The 16,787-nt window shown below is 39.2% G+C and overlaps 1 protein-coding gene across 2 annotated transcripts; it reads left to right on the top strand.

The window, feature by feature from the left end:
- Positions 1 to 338: 338 nt before the first annotated feature.
- Positions 339 to 16,009, top strand: Med6 (mediator complex subunit 6). 2 transcript variants are annotated; one of them, XM_028877472.2, is made up of 8 exons: positions 339 to 428; positions 4,662 to 4,821; positions 5,266 to 5,357; positions 7,107 to 7,189; positions 7,972 to 8,080; positions 9,883 to 9,998; positions 15,001 to 15,028; positions 15,604 to 16,009. In XM_028877472.2, the coding sequence occupies exons 1-8, from the start codon at positions 407 to 409 to the stop codon at positions 15,732 to 15,734; spliced, it is 741 nt and encodes a 246-aa protein (XP_028733305.1). In that variant the 5' UTR covers positions 339 to 406; the 3' UTR covers positions 15,735 to 16,009. The 2 variants fall into 2 exon arrangements, with proteins under 2 accessions (XP_028733305.1, XP_028733315.1); XM_028877482.2 differs by lacking the exon at positions 9,883 to 9,998 and having other exon boundaries at positions 15,604 to 15,751.
- The last annotated feature ends 778 nt before the right edge of the window (positions 16,010 to 16,787 follow it).

The raw sequence follows: 16,787 nt of genomic DNA, 5'->3' as shown, positions 1-16,787 counted from the left end.
CTGATGCTTGGCCTGCTTTTTTTTTTTTTTTTTTTCTGACTCTGTCCCTCCAGACTCGGCCAGCTCCAGCTTGGAATCCACTGCGACGTAGCCCTCCTTTCTCCTACTCCATAGCTTTCTTCGGCGGGTCCCACCTCTTGGACCTCCTGGTCGCCACCCCGTGCCTCGCCTTTTTCCTCTTTGCAGGTGTGTCCAGCTGCAAAAATTCAACCCGGTCCCCTTACTTCAACCCTCCCCGCCCGCAAACTCTCCATGCCTCCGCCCACTCCTTCCCACGCCCGCGCGCTTCTCCAGAATACTTTGGCCCTCCTTGCTTCCCGTACGGTCGGCAGCCCGCCGCTTCCGTCGCGGTCGTCATTACCTTCACTGTGCGCCGGAAGGAGGCTCTGCGAGCGCTTTTAGAATTATGGCGGCCGTGGACATCCGAGGTAATGTATGTTACGCTCACCCCCAGATTGTGGTCGGTTAGGGGTTTATAGCTCGCCGAGGTCAGCCTCATACCCCTTTCGTGAGGGCTCTCTCAAGCTCTTTTGAGTGGCTTCTGGACAACCGAAGGCTCTAATTTGACGAAAAGTTGTAGAGTTTTCCCGTGTTCTGACGGGTCTCTTTAAAAGAGTCGAAACGGAAGAGTTAGAAGCAGTGTTTTCCTTTTCTACCACGATGCTGGGGCGTTATATCGAGGTGAGGGGATGGCTTTGGGGAAGAGAAAAGTGGAGTAAAATAAGGACTGGTCCTAGCGTACCGGACAGAAATGCCTAAGTCTTCGTATTAATGTTTTAATTTTTAGTCTATAATACCTTTCATCTGTCATTCAGTAGTTACCTTCGGCAGGCTCTAGTGGTGTTGTCATTTTCGTTGAATCAGAGAATAAATAAATCGAGATGCAACCTCTTCATTGCTCCTTGGTCTCGGGTAGCATGTTTGTTTGTATATGTTCCAGTTTTTTTTTCTTGACAATTTTTTGCATGCATATAATGCATTTTGATCATATATACCGCCCATTACCCTCTTTTATCTTACACACTCCCGGTGAACCCTTTATTCCCAACAAGTTCACCACCTACTTCCATGGTGTGTGTGTGTGTGTGTGTGTGTGTGTGTGTGTGTGTGTGTGTGTGTGTTGAGTTTAATTAATTAGGGTTACTTGAATAAACATGTTTCATATATTTTTTAAAGTGTTTGAGATATCTTTTGCTATCTTAGGTGAAGTGAGGTTCCAGGTAGCTTATGTATAGTTACTTAAGTGTATCGGTTGTCAGTATTTCTGGATCACATTTGTACCCGCTTGTCTTCCATTGTGAGGAGTTTCAAGTTTCTAAGTTCATCAGTTGAAGATTGCTGAGTGCTACCCTGGCAGCTGTTCACCTCGCTGTCTTGCTAATAAGTAAAAAGAAAAATTTAGTCCACGATACCATGTTTGATTATTTAGCATTTTCAGTGTTTTACTTATTATTTAGATTTGTTAGCATCCTTGTAATGTGTTTGATATTTAGAGGAATGGCAGAAAAGCTGGCACAGCCAGAAATGGAGTGAGAAGATGTGGGACGATAATTTAGAGAAGTCTTGTAGGCTAGGGTAAGGTTTATTTCCTCAGTAAGAGAGCCACTGCAGAGTTTTGATCAATGGAGATGGCGTGTTCTGACTGTCTTTCTTTTAATTTATATATTTATGTATTAGATCATTTTTGCTGCTGAGAATAGTGTTGGGGGGGGCAAGAAAAGAATTTGAAAAACCAGGAGGACTTTTCTGGAATGGATGGAAATTGCAGATAGCTTGGAAAAGGGTGATAACTACCTTAGTGAGAAGTGGTTGAATCTGCCTGATTTGGTAGTAGTTCTATTTGTGAAGTTGTGACCAGAGGTTATCTTGAAGTGGGACAAATACAATTTTTTTTCAGCCAGAGACTATACTTTTCATTCCAGTTAAGTATTTTGTAGATGAATGCCCTTGAATACATGAGACTGTTTAAATTGATTGATTAAGATGTGTGATTAATAGAGTAAATCATACTTGCCTTGGCTTTCAGTCATGAATTGTAAGCATTTGATGAGTAATTTCCTGACAAATAAAAACTCACAACTTAATGGGAGCACATTTCTGTGTTTTTGGTTATGATATGAGAATTAGTAATAACAGTATATTAAAATTGCCATGAGAGCAGAGAAAAGACCACCACTACCATTGTCACAGTTAACATTTATTGGGTTGCAAGTTTACAGAGCATTTAACACACATAATGTTGTATATGTAAATAAAGATCTTATCTACCTACCTTTAGTTAATAGATACGGGCATGAAATGATTATGCCTGGTAAATGATATAAAGATAAGGTATAAGAAACATTTTTAAGGGAAAAAAAGTCAATTTCCTAAAATAGCTAAAAGGAATGCATGTTTCACAGTAAATAAGATTGTTAGTAGGACTAGAGAATTTAAATCTTAGTCGTGGTTTCCCTTTTTTTGGGGGGGTGGATTAAAGGCGTGTGCCCCCACTGTCTGGCCGTGGTTTCTCTTTGTTGCTTTTTATTAGAAAAGATATCTTTTTCTGAAAACATTATTTCTTGATTTTGAATATTTTGATTATGACCACACACACACACACACACAGAGAGAGAGAGAGAGAGAGAGAGAGAGAGAGAGAGAGAGAGAGAGAGAGAGAGAGAGATGGTTGGTTGTAGCATGAATCTTAAAGAGTCTTATTAATACAATCAAACCTGAGCCAGGTATTGGGGTGAATGCTGGAAGATCAGAGAAGCAGAACAAGCTTCCTTACCTTGCCAGTTCCTCAGCTGATCCTGTTTCCTTAGACTGGAAACCTCTGAGTCCTCATCCAGAATGAATCTCAGCTGAAGTGTTGCTCAAAACCTAAAAGCTTAACCAGGCCAAAAGCTTCTAGTTTCTGGTCTTCATGCCTTATAAACCTTTTTGCTTTCTGCCATCACTTCCTGGGATTGAAGACTCACTTTCTGGGATTAAAGGTGTGAGTCACCATACCTGGCTGTTTCCAATGTGGCCTTGAACTCACAGAGATCCAAAGGAATTTCTGCCTCTGGAATGTTAGGATTAAAGGCGTGAGTGCCACCATTTTCTGTACCTAGTGGCTATTCTGTTCTCTGACCCCAGATAAGTTTATTAGTGTGCACAATATTTTGGGGAACACAATACCACCACAGTTGGTATTATTTTTAACATACTTCATCTGTTTGTCTCCTTATTTTAGATCACATAAAGCACAATTTATTATTATTTTTCATATGTAACAACTTTTTTACATTTGATTCATTTTGCTGGAAATTACTTGTTACCTTGAGTTAGATTTGACTCCCCCCCCCCCCTTTTTCGAGACAAGGTTTCTCTGTGTAGCTTTGGAGCCTATCCTGGATCTTGCTCTGTAGACCTGGATGGCCTCAAACTCACAGAGATCTGCTACCTATGCCTCCCAAGTGCTGGGATTAAAGGCGTGTGCCACCAATGCCCAGCAAGATTTGACTTCTTCAGAGATGTCCAAAGTAGCTGTATAGAAGAGGTGAAACTTTTCAACCAGTATTATATTGGCATTATAATTTTTATAACTTAACTCTAGTGGTGTTTAGTAGGCACTGATATGAAACATCATCATCATAGTCAGCGCACAATGAAACTCATTAGTTATAGAAAACTAATTTACCATATTTTTTGAGACAGGATCACATGTAGTCCAAGCTGGCCTCAATCTCTTGATCCTCCTGTCTCAACCTCCCAGGGTGCTATGGCCTGTAGGTCTTGATCACTGTTCCTGGCTCTACCATGTCTTTTTAAAAATTAAGATTTAATTTTACTCTGAATCTGAAACATGGCTGTAAAAAGGGGATTTTACTTACCATTTGCCCCATAACTTTTGTATCATTGTTCTCTTGTCTATAGTAGAGGCTCCTTAATATTCTTTGCCTGCCAATGGTAGGATCTTTAAAATGGTGGTTGTGGGTGTGTTTGGAAATTTTTGTATCAGTTGTCAGTATTAAAAACTTTGGATTTTGCCGGGCGGTGGTGGCGCACGCCTTTAATCCCAGCACTCGGGAGGCAGAGCCAGGCAGATCTCTGTGAGTTCGAGGCCAGCCTGGGCTACCAAGTGAGCTCCAGGAAAGGCGCAAAGCTACACAGAGAAACCCTGTCTTGAAAAAAAAAAAACCAAAAAAAAAAGATCTTTCTAGATTTCAAATCTTAATACTTCTTTACCCAATCAAACTATTCAAAATAAAAATAGAGAAACAATGTATTTTATCTTTTGTACTTTGTGTATGAGTTCTCTCTGCTGGGAACCAGTTTACCCTCTTCTTCATGGCAGTCTCTCCTTTAACAATGTAAACCTACCTCTTGCCTGTGAAACATAATTTCCATTTTCTCTGTGAGCTGCTTTGTTATCCCACTTATGCTTCTATAATTAATTTACCCCTAACTTTACTGTAGTCCTTACTGTGTTCCTTTTTCATAGTTCTCTCTTCTGTTAGACTGTTAACAGTACATAGGGCTGGGCTGGCTGAGAGATGGCTCAGTTGTTAAATATTAGGCTCACAGCCAAAATATGAGTGCATAGGGCAGAATCTATATAATTAATTCACAGCACGTAGTAGGTATTCATTGGATTGTTTATTGTTTTTAATTCTTTTATTTCTTTCCTATAGATAATCTGCTGGGAATCTCTTGGGTTGACAGCTCTTGGATCCCCATTTTGAACAGTGGTAGTGTTCTGGATTACTTTTCAGAAAGAAGCAACCCTTTTTATGATAGGACGTGTAATAATGAAGTGGTCAAGATGCAGAGGCTAACATTAGAACACTTGAAGTAAGTTGTTTTAAGAAGGTAGCACCTTTGCTAACTCGAGATTATGCAATGATTGGTCATTTTGCCTGTGTATGGTAATTAGTGACAGATACAGTTGAATCTTTGAAGGAAACCCCTGAGCTTTGGGCTGAGGAGATGGCTCACTGTTTTTATAAAATTTAGTTTCTATATTTTAAATAGCTTTTGCTACGAGGTAATTTTAGCTGTTAAAGGTAACTTACTGTTAAATTCATGAATTTTTATAAATTTGTTTAAAAACCACATTTTAGTCTATGTACCAACTGTCTGGGAAAATACCTGGTTTTTTTCAATAGCCAACTTTTAACATTAATCATAAGCAATTTTAGTTCCCTTTCTACACTACTGTTGCAATTTATTTGGTAATTTAAGTGTCCTTTGTAGTTTTAGGAATCCTTCATAGATCTCTGTATGTTTCCATTTCAGTCAGATGGTTGGAGTTGAATACATCCTTCTACATGCTCAAGAGCCCATTCTTTTCATCATTCGAAAGCAACAGCGGCAATCCCCTGCTCAAGGTAAAATGTCCAAAGGACCACAATTTGTTTACTTCCTGATCTGTATGCTTTCTTTTGTTTTTAAATAAGGGATTTATTTTGGTACACCATTCAGGAACTGGTATGTTATGATTTGTTTTGTTTTGCATCGAGTTCTGTTTCTACAGGTCCCACAAACTACATATATGTCCAGTACTTGTTAGGGGTGTACTCATCAGAGTCAGCATCTATTGTACTCACGGCCAGAATTTGTTGGGGCTGCCTGGTAAGGATACACAGCTAGACAAATAACAAGAAAAGCCATTGTAGGAATCAACATCTTCTGAGGATCCATACCAAATGTGCCTTCTAGTTAGCATAAGATGAAGCTACACACACACACACACACACACACACACACACACACACACACACACACTTCTACTCCAGGAAGCCATTTGAAATTCTAAGCCTAAACCTTTTTTTGAGGACTGGTCACATAGGCATTTTCTGTTCACTAGAATTAAAGGCTCCCAGTAGGAACCAGTTTTCCACCATATTCACGGTACACATTTTGGTTGGGCAGGCAGGTATAGCTCCCGTAAGAACTATATCAAAAACCCAGATGGTTCGCCTCTTCCTGTGAGCACAGTTGTTGAGTTCTCACTGGACCTTGAGCCTCCTGAATAACTTTCATCTCCTCTCAGTCTTTGAGTTAATACTTTGTATTAAATTCATAGAGAATCCACCGAGTAGCTTCAAATGACACATTCAACCAAAAATCTTACCTGGGTTTTACTATCAAATGAATATTTGCTTAAGAAACAACATTGAAGATTAAATGCATCCAGATTTGATTTTGAATCAGAGAGCTAAAACATATATTTTAGCAATGACTGGCACTTCAAGACACCTTGGGATCAAGCCAAGATTTTGCAGAGTCTCATCGAAGAAGAGATTATTCAAAGTAGAAAAGCAGGGTGGTATTGCTGAGAGACATCTCTCAAATAGATGCTCTACATAAAGGCACTTGGGGACATCCTTTTCCCTGGAACCTTTCAATATCAGAAAATCTCTTGTCAAAGAAGTTGTAGTTCGAAATTCAAATCTTATTTCAGAATGGAAGGTCTAGAGTCTCTGCAGAGAAAAAGAGAACTGTAGATAATAAGCAAGGCTACTTGAGAACATTCAGGATATAGTAATGACACAAGATGGTATTGGGGCTCAGTAATAGTTATCTTTGTCCTGAGGGCTCAGTCTTGGGACTCAGGAAAGTATAGTGTATGCATCACATATCTTCTTCACTCTGGTCTCTAAGTGTCTTATGTTCTTCAGTCTTACTTCCCAATTTGGTTGACTGACAGCATTGGCATTGTTTAGTCCATTGAAATGTGCTATATATACCTATACATGTACCTAGTAAGATCGCATTTTAGTAATCTTAAGATACATTGAATTGATTAAACTTGATTCAGATGTGCCTGGTGTTTGAGAAGCCCTGCTTGTGGGTAAGAGTTGGTGTATATTTTCTGTGAAGGGCAGAGAGTAAACTCTTTAGGCTTTGTGGATGGAACTACATAGAACTACTCAACTGTTAACAACCCTAGATAGCATAAATGAACAGTGTGGCTGTTTTCCCATACTGCCTACTTCTATAGAAATTGCCAGACCTTCCCTTAAAGTTTCATATATTAAAGTGCCAGAGTTTAGTTGTTCATTCTATGAAAAAAATCATTTTTTAGCAGTTTGTGTCCAAGATGTGTTCATAAGCATTTTTTCCTGCTGCTTTAGTTATCCCACTGGCTGATTATTATATCATTGCTGGAGTCATCTATCAGGCACCAGACTTGGGATCAGTTATAAACTCCAGAGTGGTATGTGTCTTCACCCACCTATGCATCTACCTGCCTACCTGCTTGCCCTCCCTCCCTCCCTCTCTCCTTCCCCTTCCTCCCCCTCCCTTCCCTTCCCTTTTTATTTCTTTAGACAGTAGCCTTGGACTCATTACATATCCAGAGATGGCCTTGAACCCCAGTCCTCCTGCCTCCATCTCAAGTCCTGAGATTCCAGATGTGTGCCAGCACATCTAGTTTTTTTTTTTCACATTCTTAGAACATTAATGCAAACTTCTAATTGAGAGCCATTGCTCTGAGAATCAAGTAGGAGCTCTCCTGCTTTGTGTAAACTGGTATAAAATGTTGACTATACTGTGGGTCAAGTCCGTGCTAATAGAGTCTGAAGAGTCACAGGCTCCACATCATTAGTAATATACATAAAAGTACTTGGAAAAAGAACTGCATCTGTACTATGTTTTTGTTGCCCTTTTTATTATTCCCTAAACAATACATTGTAATAGCTGTCTGTCTATATAGTACTTATATTGTGTTAGGTCTTATAAGTAATTTAGAGATGATTAAAAGAATATTGGAGAATTCGTAGGTTACACAGAAATGCTAATTATTTTATATAAGGGATGTGAGTGTTTAACTCATCCCTTGCAGATACTGGGGGTGAATACAACTCCAGTCGAATGGCAATCTAGATTCTGAAAACAGGAAATTATCTTTGCATGTGTGATATTTTATATTTACTTAGGACATTTTAGTTGACCTCATGAGAGATTTAGAATTTGTTGGTTTTTGTTTTGTTTTGCAAGCTTACTGCAGTGCATGGTATTCAGTCAGCTTTTGATGAAGCTATGTCGTACTGTCGATATCATCCTTCCAAAGGGTACTGGTGGCACTTTAAAGATCATGAAGAGCAAGGTAAGTAGAGTGCCTAGGCCCTCCCAGAATGGTTTGATACTCTGAAGTTGCAGCTCGAAGGCTTGTTATGTTACCGAGATAGGTTTTAATTTCTCAGATGATGGCATTACTGCCCCCGTGTTCATGTCATAGGTGCGGTAATAGTAACATAAGAACAGTTGTTAGTTTTGTCTGTGAGGTCACATGTCCATAAGCTTTGTAAAGAAGATGTAAACATAAAGATGGAACGTAAGAGGAGAAACATTGGTGATGAATGAGCAAAGCTATTTCTTACTTCTGGGGTTGTCTTGGAATTTGGAACCATTCAGCCTTCTAGTCTTCAAAGTCAGGAGATGAGATACTGCTCTTGGTGCCCTTTCTTCAGATGGCCAGACTGTGTTCCCTCCCTTTCTCTCCCTTCCTTTCATTTTCATTTTTACCCCCTCCTGTTGTGTTAAGGGTTAAACCCAGGGCCTTAGGCATGTGCCACAGAATATGTGTGGATGTCAGAGGACAGCTCTGGAGTTGGTTTTCTGCATCCACCTTTAATGTGTGTTTGGAGGATTAAACTCAGTTCTCCAGGCTTGCATGGCCACTGCCTTGTCTACTGTACCTCTCTCTGGACCTAGGTCACTTTCTAATTCTTTGATGTTAGCACCTGTCATGATACTAGGTCCTTTAGTTTCCATGGATGCTAATCGATGGCTGTTCTTTTGGCATGTTTTACCAAAAACCTGTGTCCAGAAATGTGTCTATATCAGTGTATTTTATTTTTTTGAGAATAATTAAGCATAGGGAAGATGACTTTTATGTAGAATTCAGAGCTGTGTAGTGGCCTTTCAAATAAAGTTACTTTGATTCTTAATATTGGGTGCAGGCAGTAATGTTTGATGTAGGAAAGTGTACCTTAGTGGAGTAAAATTGACCCGGGTCAATTGTCCCCACCTTATGATATCTAGAGCATGGCCACTTGGAATCCTTTATTTAGAGACAGTCCCTACACCCATTCCCTACCTCTGTTCTCCCTGCCAGAGCAAATGCGAGTAACTTTAGAATTTCTCCTCCATATTCTTTTTTATTCTTGCCTTCATGATCTTGTTTTGTATTTTTTCTCCTCAATACAGTGTTTAGCCTTTTTGAGAGAGAGAGAGAGAGAGAGAGAGAGAGAGAGAGAGAGAGAGAGAGAGAGAGAGAGAATGGGAATGAATAAATGAATGTGTTTTAGAAAATCTCTCCATATGGAGCCCAGGCTGTCCTTGAGCCATTAATTCTTCTGGCCTCATCCTCCCAAATGCTAGGATCAACAGAGATATGAATCACCATCCCCAGCTAATTTCAGTCTTTTGAGACAGATCTTGTGTAGTCTAGGCAGGTTAACTATAGGTTAACTTGGCTGTATAGCCAAGAATGACCTTGAACTCCTGATTCTCTTGCCTGGTTTAATTACTATCTTTATAACGGAGCATAGTAACTAAAACCTGTCTTTTCTATTTGTCCTTAGTAGATTGTACAGAAAAGGACTATTGAATTGCACTTAAAATACTCAAAAGTAATTTCAGGCCTATAATATGGATTGTGATTTAGATAATTATGAAGAATGTTAGTCTTAGAACTGTTTGTCTATCAGTGTTACACACTGAAACTAAGATATCTTTAAGAGACAGGTATGTCAGCTTTTGAAATGTTAGAATTTAACATCGTTTGTAAAGGATAGTTAGGAACTCCTTTTATATATTTGCTGTTTTATTTGAAGAATTGTCTTAGTAAAGATGTTATTAAAATAATGGTTTCAGCATGTTGATTTGGATTTTATATCTTAATAGATAAAGTCAAACCTAAAGCCAAAAGGAAAGAAGAACCAAGTTCTATTTTTCAGAGACAGCGTGTGGATGCTTTACTCGTAGACCTCAGACAAAAATTCCCACCCAAGTTTGTTCAGGTAATGAGAATGTGTTGTGAGTTTTGATTTGACACATTTTAATTGGAAAGTCTTTTAGGTATGATTTAGAAATATTGGTTTTCCTTATTAGCTGAAAAATTACCCCTGAATGAGAGGAAAGGTTTAAAAAGGCTGAATGGAGGTAATGAATGAAAGGAATGGATTCAGCATTGCTCTCTGTTCCTTATTGAATCTGTGTGAACACTGAGCTCTGTGTTTGGATGATATTCTCACCTGTAAGGTTGCTGAAAGCATAGTAGATTCTAACAAACCTAGAATATAAAGCTCATGCTTTCTGTTCTACCTGCTGCATTCCCAGCCTGACATATAACATATGTCGCCTCTTAAATGGTTAATGGTTAAGACTTAACAGAAAGTGGCAGAGGGCTTGGCATGGTCAAGAGAGGAAGCAGAGGTTCCTTAGAGTTCTCTTCTAACTGTGTTAACGGGTTGTAATGCCACCTAGTGATGTAGAAGTAGTCTAGCAGCAGGTCCACCTGCCATTCTACCCTGTGAGCTTTTGAAGTGAAGCAGCTGAGAAATGGAGTTCATGGCCATGTTAGTGCTAGTTATTCTGGACCTTTAAAGAAATGTGTACTCACACAGGCATGTTTATTGTTGTTAGGAAGGATTTGAGGGAATTTTAAAGATAGTTTTAAGTTAATTGAGTTATTTTTTTTAAACACTATAAAATGACTTTAGAACAGGCCTCTTCTTCCCCTGTCTGACTCTAAAATAGTGAGAGATGTTACTATAATGGTTATGTGGTAGTGAAGAGACAAAGGTTGGAACATGAGATGAGAAAGCTAGCTGAGAGAAATTTCATGAACTGTTCTTGAAGGTAGAACAAGGGGAAACATGAGTTAGAGCTGTGTGCTGTGTGCTGGGAAACTGCTCTGGGCTGTTTGAGATGAAGTGTGCTGGTCATTTATTCAGTGAGTACACCATCTCTACGGCATAGCCTGAGGGAAGAGCATCTAGATCTGTGCTGTCCAGCACATTAACCACTAGACACACATGACTCTTGAGTATTGCACACACAGCTCACTCAGGCTGAGTTGTGATGTAAGTGTACAATACATACTCAGTCTTAAACTTGTACCAAGTATTGGAGAGATGGCTCAGCGATTGAGGAGTCATTGCTGCTCTTTCCGATGACCCCAGCTTGGTTTCTAACACCCGCATCAGGTGGCCTGTAACTCCAATTCCATGGGGTCAGATACTGTACATACACACATAAATAAAAATAAATCTTGGCCGGGCGGTGGTGGCACACGCCTTTAATCCCAGCACTCGGGAGGCAGAGGCAGGCGGATCTCTGTGAGTTCGAGGCCAGCCTGGTCTCCAAAGCGAGTTCCAGGAAAAGCGCAAAGCTACACAGAGAAACCCTGTCTCGAAAAATCAAAATCAATCCATCAATCAATCAATCAATCTTAAAACAAACTTAGGGCTAGAGAGATGGCTCATCAATGTTAAGAGTACTGCCTGCTCTTCCAAAGGACCTGGGGTTGATTCCCAGCACCTATGTGGCAGCTCACAAATATCCAGTACCCTCTTGTGGCCTCTGCAAGTACATACACACATGTATGTACCGTACATACACACATGTATGTACCGTACATACATGTGGTGCATAGACATACATGCAGACAAAGCATACACATATAATTAAAAAGAAAAAACCTTGCACCAAAAAAATAAGATTAATTTTTAAAGAATTAATTATATTGTCTATAGATAAGCCCAAAGGTTCCCTTTAAAACCATTCATTCATATATATTTATTTATTTAATGTGTATGGGTTTGCCTGCATCTATGTCTGTGTACCACATATGTATGTGGTGCCCTTGGAGGACAGATCAGGACATTGAATGCTCCAGAACAGACAGTTGTGAGCCTGTGTGTGGGTGCTGAGAATTAAACCCAGGTCCTCTGTAAGAGCAGCCAGTGCTCATAGCTGCTAAGCCATCTAGTGAGAGGCTAGACACTGTAGAAGCTTAAAGACAGCCTTGACTCTTAATACAAAAAAAAAGCTTTACCTTGTAGAAAGTTATGGCAATTAAAATAAATACATAAAAATGGAATAATTTAAAAGCAAATACACATGAACCCAGTGCTCATCTTTTGTATCTCCTACCTCTCTGTTATGTGATCAAACTGACTATACCCTTCATATAATTTCAGTGATGTTTTTCTTCTAAAGGTAGCAATAGATACATGAGAATAGCTGTTTTTTGAACCCGATATTTGTTTTAGTCACAAGAACCAAAAGGTAAAAATAGTCAAGAGAGTACATCCAGCTCTGTAATAGATGCAGGAAAAGATGGCTTCTCTGGAACTGCTACCCAGAGTTGCTCAGCTGCTTGGAGCTCAGGGTGTACTTTTACTTAGACAGTATTGAACAGTCGGGCTTCTGATGCCTAAGTGTTTTTTCAGTAGTAGTATTAGCACAGGAGAATCTTTAAGAAGTCTTCATGAGTTTCTAGGCCTCTTTTCCATGTTTTAATTCGTGTTACTGCTGGATGTTACACTGATACTAATGTGAGCATGGGGGGTTCAGGTCCTTATATCTTTTGTGATGAATTTCTTTTCAGTGGTTTTAGTTTTTAATCTGGAAGCTGCTAGGGCACTCACTATATAGGATATGGCTCCATTTAGGTTTACCTTAAGACTGTTGGATTAAATTTGATTAAAGGCATTCCTGTTGTGTTTACCCATGTCATAGCACATTCTGTTAGTTGGTTGGCAGTATTCACTAGGAAAGATTAGTCAGTGTGTGCTGGTATATATGACATCAATCAGTTCAAGTGGTTCAGAACTAGCAGTACAAAGATCTTAAAATTTGGAGCTGGAGGGATGGCTCAGAGGTTAAGAGCACTGGCTGCTCTTCCAAAGGTTCTGAGTTCAATTCCGAGCAACCACATGGTGGCTCACAACCATCCATAATGAGATCTAGTGTGCTCTTCTGGCCTGCAGGCATGCGTGCAGACAGAACACTGTATACATAATAAATAAATAAACCTTTAAAAAAATCTTAAAATTTCATTCCCCTCATTGTTACTCTATTCCCTCTTCTGTTGTAAAATAAGGAATAATTACTTTAGACATATTTAAATCTTGATATGTTCATGATATATGGCTGTGTTGTGGGATGTCTGTGACTACCCCTGTATTTGCTAATTTGTTAGATATTTATGTGGTTTTACTTGGTAAAGATTTTTTATTATGTGATATAATAAGAATATACAGCCAAGGGTTGGAGAGATGGCTCAGTGGTTAAGAGTACTGACTCCTTTCACAGAGGATCAGTTTGGATTCCGAGCACCCATGTGGCAGGTCACAACTGTCTGTAACTCTAGTTCCAGGGACTCCAGGGTCCTCTTTTTGATTCTGCAGGCACCATGTATGCATGTAGTGCAAAGATATACATTCAGGTAAAACATTCCTATGCATTAAAGAATATATAGTCAGATTCTAGGGGAAAAGAGGCAATAGAGTCTGGAGGGGTCTATGGTCTGTATGTAGGTTCCCTTGTCCTTTTCCCTTCCTTGTAACAGGTTATATAGAGTATGCTTTTTTACCTCAACAATAAAAATACACCAACATATGAATATTTCTGCCTGGGAAATTTATTAGAATTTCGAATTAAGTCTTTTAGAGGTAGTTCATCATATATTGATGCTTCTCTTAAGCACATAACAAAGTCCCACAGTCTCTGAAGGAAAGCAGATCTTTGTTATAAACTGTATTATTTGTGTAGCCTAGGGACAATGAATCAGTTTTATCAGGTACAGAATAGTGGAAACCTCCTACAATTCAAGTTTATGTATACCAGCCTAGGGCCAACCTTGAAAACAGTCCTCTTTGTTTTTTTAATTTTTTTCAGTGTTGTGGGTTGAACCCAAGGCCTTGGAGGAGCTACATCCTCGGCACATCTCCCCCCATTTTCCTAAGGGGGGAAAATTAGTATTAATTTACTGGCAGGGTAGTTCTTGGGGGAGGGGACATGCATATGCCATGATACATGGATGTGGAAGTTATAGGAGACCTTGGAGTAGATTTTCTTCCTTTCTCATGTGGGTCACAGGGGTCAAACTTAGGTCAGGCTTGGTGGAAGGTGCATTTTACTTTACTTAGCCATTTTATTGGCCGTTATTTTTTTTTTTTTTTTTTTTTGGTGACATGGTCTCATTAAATTGCCCAGGCAAATTTAGGTCCTCCGCAAGAGCAATACATTATCTTAAACCACTGAGCCAGCTGGGTTGGAGAGATGGCTCAGCAGTTAAGAGCACTTGTTGCTTTTTAGAGGTTCTGGGTTTTATTCCCATCACCCACTTAAACAGCTCACAACCATCTGTAACTCTAGTTCCAAAGGATTTGACCTCCTCTTCTGGCTTCCTTGGGCACCAGGCATGTACACCGACATATATGCAGGCAAAATACCCACACATATAAAAATAAATAAACCTTTTTCTTTCTTAGTTCCCATGCCTACCATACTTAAAATCAAAGGGTTTATCCATGGAACTCACTATGTAGACCAGGCTGGCCTCAAATTCACAGAGGTCCACCTGTCTCTGCCTCCCAAGTGCTGGGATTAAATCACTTCTGGCTTTGTTCTCCTTTTTATAGTTCATATCCTCTAAGCAGGTAAGTCTCTGAAGGTTTGGTGCTTCTCTTATTTCTTATCATTGAATTCCACATGACTATTCTTTTTATTGTAGCCTTTGTGGGAGAGCACACAGCTTGTTAGCTGTACAGCATTTTTATGGATGACTTCTGGTTTTAGATTTGTGTCTTTTTTTTTTCTGGAATGAAGGGTGTAAAGAGCAGAAAATGACAAGCTTACTTTTTATGGTGCATGGATGGTAATTGTTCTTTATGAAATCATTTTACAATGCAGTTACGTAAGTATGTCATTTAAGACTATGAAACCCAGAAGAAACATTATTAACTTGACTTTTCCTTTTCCTTCTCCCATGTCCTATTTTTCAAATCCTAGCAAAAGTCTGGAGAAAAGCCTGTCCCAGGTATGATTCATCTGTTATTCTTATTAAACTTGAAGTAAGATTAAGCAGCCTGTTTAATGTCCTAACAGCAATGGCATGTGAGATGAGCTGTGGTTATTTTGTCCTTTTAGGCTGTCCCATTATAGTTTGTCACCCCTAACCTTTGAACACTTTTGAATTGCCAACACTTAGTGTTTTTGTAGTAGTGATACTAGCATTTAAAAGTGGGGTTTAGGTAAGGAGAACAGGAAGAGCAAAGAAGCCACGGTGACTTCATGCTAGGTTTCATCATCGAGAACAGGTGTTGAGCTGGCTGGTAAGTTGCCATAGGATCTTTTTTTGTGGCTTGTTCACACATGATGTCTTATTTTAATACCATGTGTTTGCCTAACATAAATTTCTTTGAGTTAATAAATTTTTAGGTTTATAAATGATTTTTAAAATATGTCTGCCTGGGGAAACAACTAAATATTCAACATCATAAGCAATTAAAAATGAATTTAAAAGAGTAAACCATTGATACTAACCAGTGTTTAAATTTATGTCTTCCTTCCACCTTCATTTGTTTTGACAAAATACCTGCTTTTGATGTCTAGTGGATCAGACAAAGAAAGAGACAGAGCCTCTACCAGAAACTGTGAAATCTGAGGAGAAGGAGAGTGCAAAGAATGTTCAGCAGACTGTGAGCACTAAAGGTCCCCCTGAGAAACGAATGAGACTTCAGTGACTAGTGGACAAGAAAGAAGCCGGCAAGCTCCTTGTCAATCACTATACCTCAGCACCGTGGGAGGCTCTGGAGTCTTAAAACACTATCCCAGCCCTCTTCTTTGTATGGAATGCACTGGTTCCTTACAAAAGGACATTCTCCCTACCATGATTTCTATGTGAATATTTCTTACGTATCTTTTGTAACCTTGCCTCTACTGGACATGGGCAGGGCACCTAACTCACAGATATGCCAGTATATATCTTTAAAAACAATAAAGTTATTTGTATATATTACTTATCACGCCTTTTCCTTGTCTCTGAGAGGATAAATGTTAATGCAATAACTAAGCATGTCTTGTAGTATTTGGATATTCCTCTATATTACAATAATACTTTTATTGAATAATTGAAAGGTAAAGGAAAACCTTCACTCATGGATATCATCATCCCATGGACTCTTGTCAGTTTGCTTTGTTTTCTTTTTTAAATAACAGTTTTTAAATAATTCTTTGCGCACGTTTTCTTTATCATAATGTTAGTCTGTTGTGAGTACTTGCCAGTGTTTACTAGTGTATGGAATATCATTACCAAGATTTGGAGCTCAGTTTTTTAAAATGCTTCCTGTGTTATTTTGGAGGTTTTCCAGTTTGCCGTATTTTAAATAAGGCTGCAGTGACCCATTTGTGTATAGTGCCATATACATGGTCTGTAGGGCTGGGTCATTGCAGCCTCCGTATCCTGGGGCTCTTACTCTGTATGGTCAGGTTGTTGTACTCCAATGGTGTGGACTCCGGTTCATCATTTAAGTACAGAGTGTGAAGGTACTGTGCTTTTCAGGGTCTCTGTCACCAAGGCTGTCACTAAATGTTCTACTGCCAGTTACGCCACAGAAAGTGTTTTATTATTTAAAGTGACAAGACAAATTTCTTTGTTTCTACTTTTATGAAGCATTTGGTTTTCTGTGCGATGTTTGTTCTTTTAGTTTTAGTTTCAGATGTCTAGGGAAGTTGTAAAACAAGCACAGAACTCTTTTATGTACTCCTCATGGATAACACTTGCCTGTGTTTTCTGC

This window comes from Peromyscus leucopus, chromosome 14 (genome assembly GCF_004664715.2).
Source record: "Peromyscus leucopus breed LL Stock chromosome 14, UCI_PerLeu_2.1, whole genome shotgun sequence".
NCBI lineage: Eukaryota > Metazoa > Chordata > Mammalia > Rodentia > Cricetidae > Peromyscus > Peromyscus leucopus.
The sequence above is the reverse complement of the archived record's forward strand: the minus strand, read 5'-3'. Positions and strand labels throughout refer to the sequence as shown.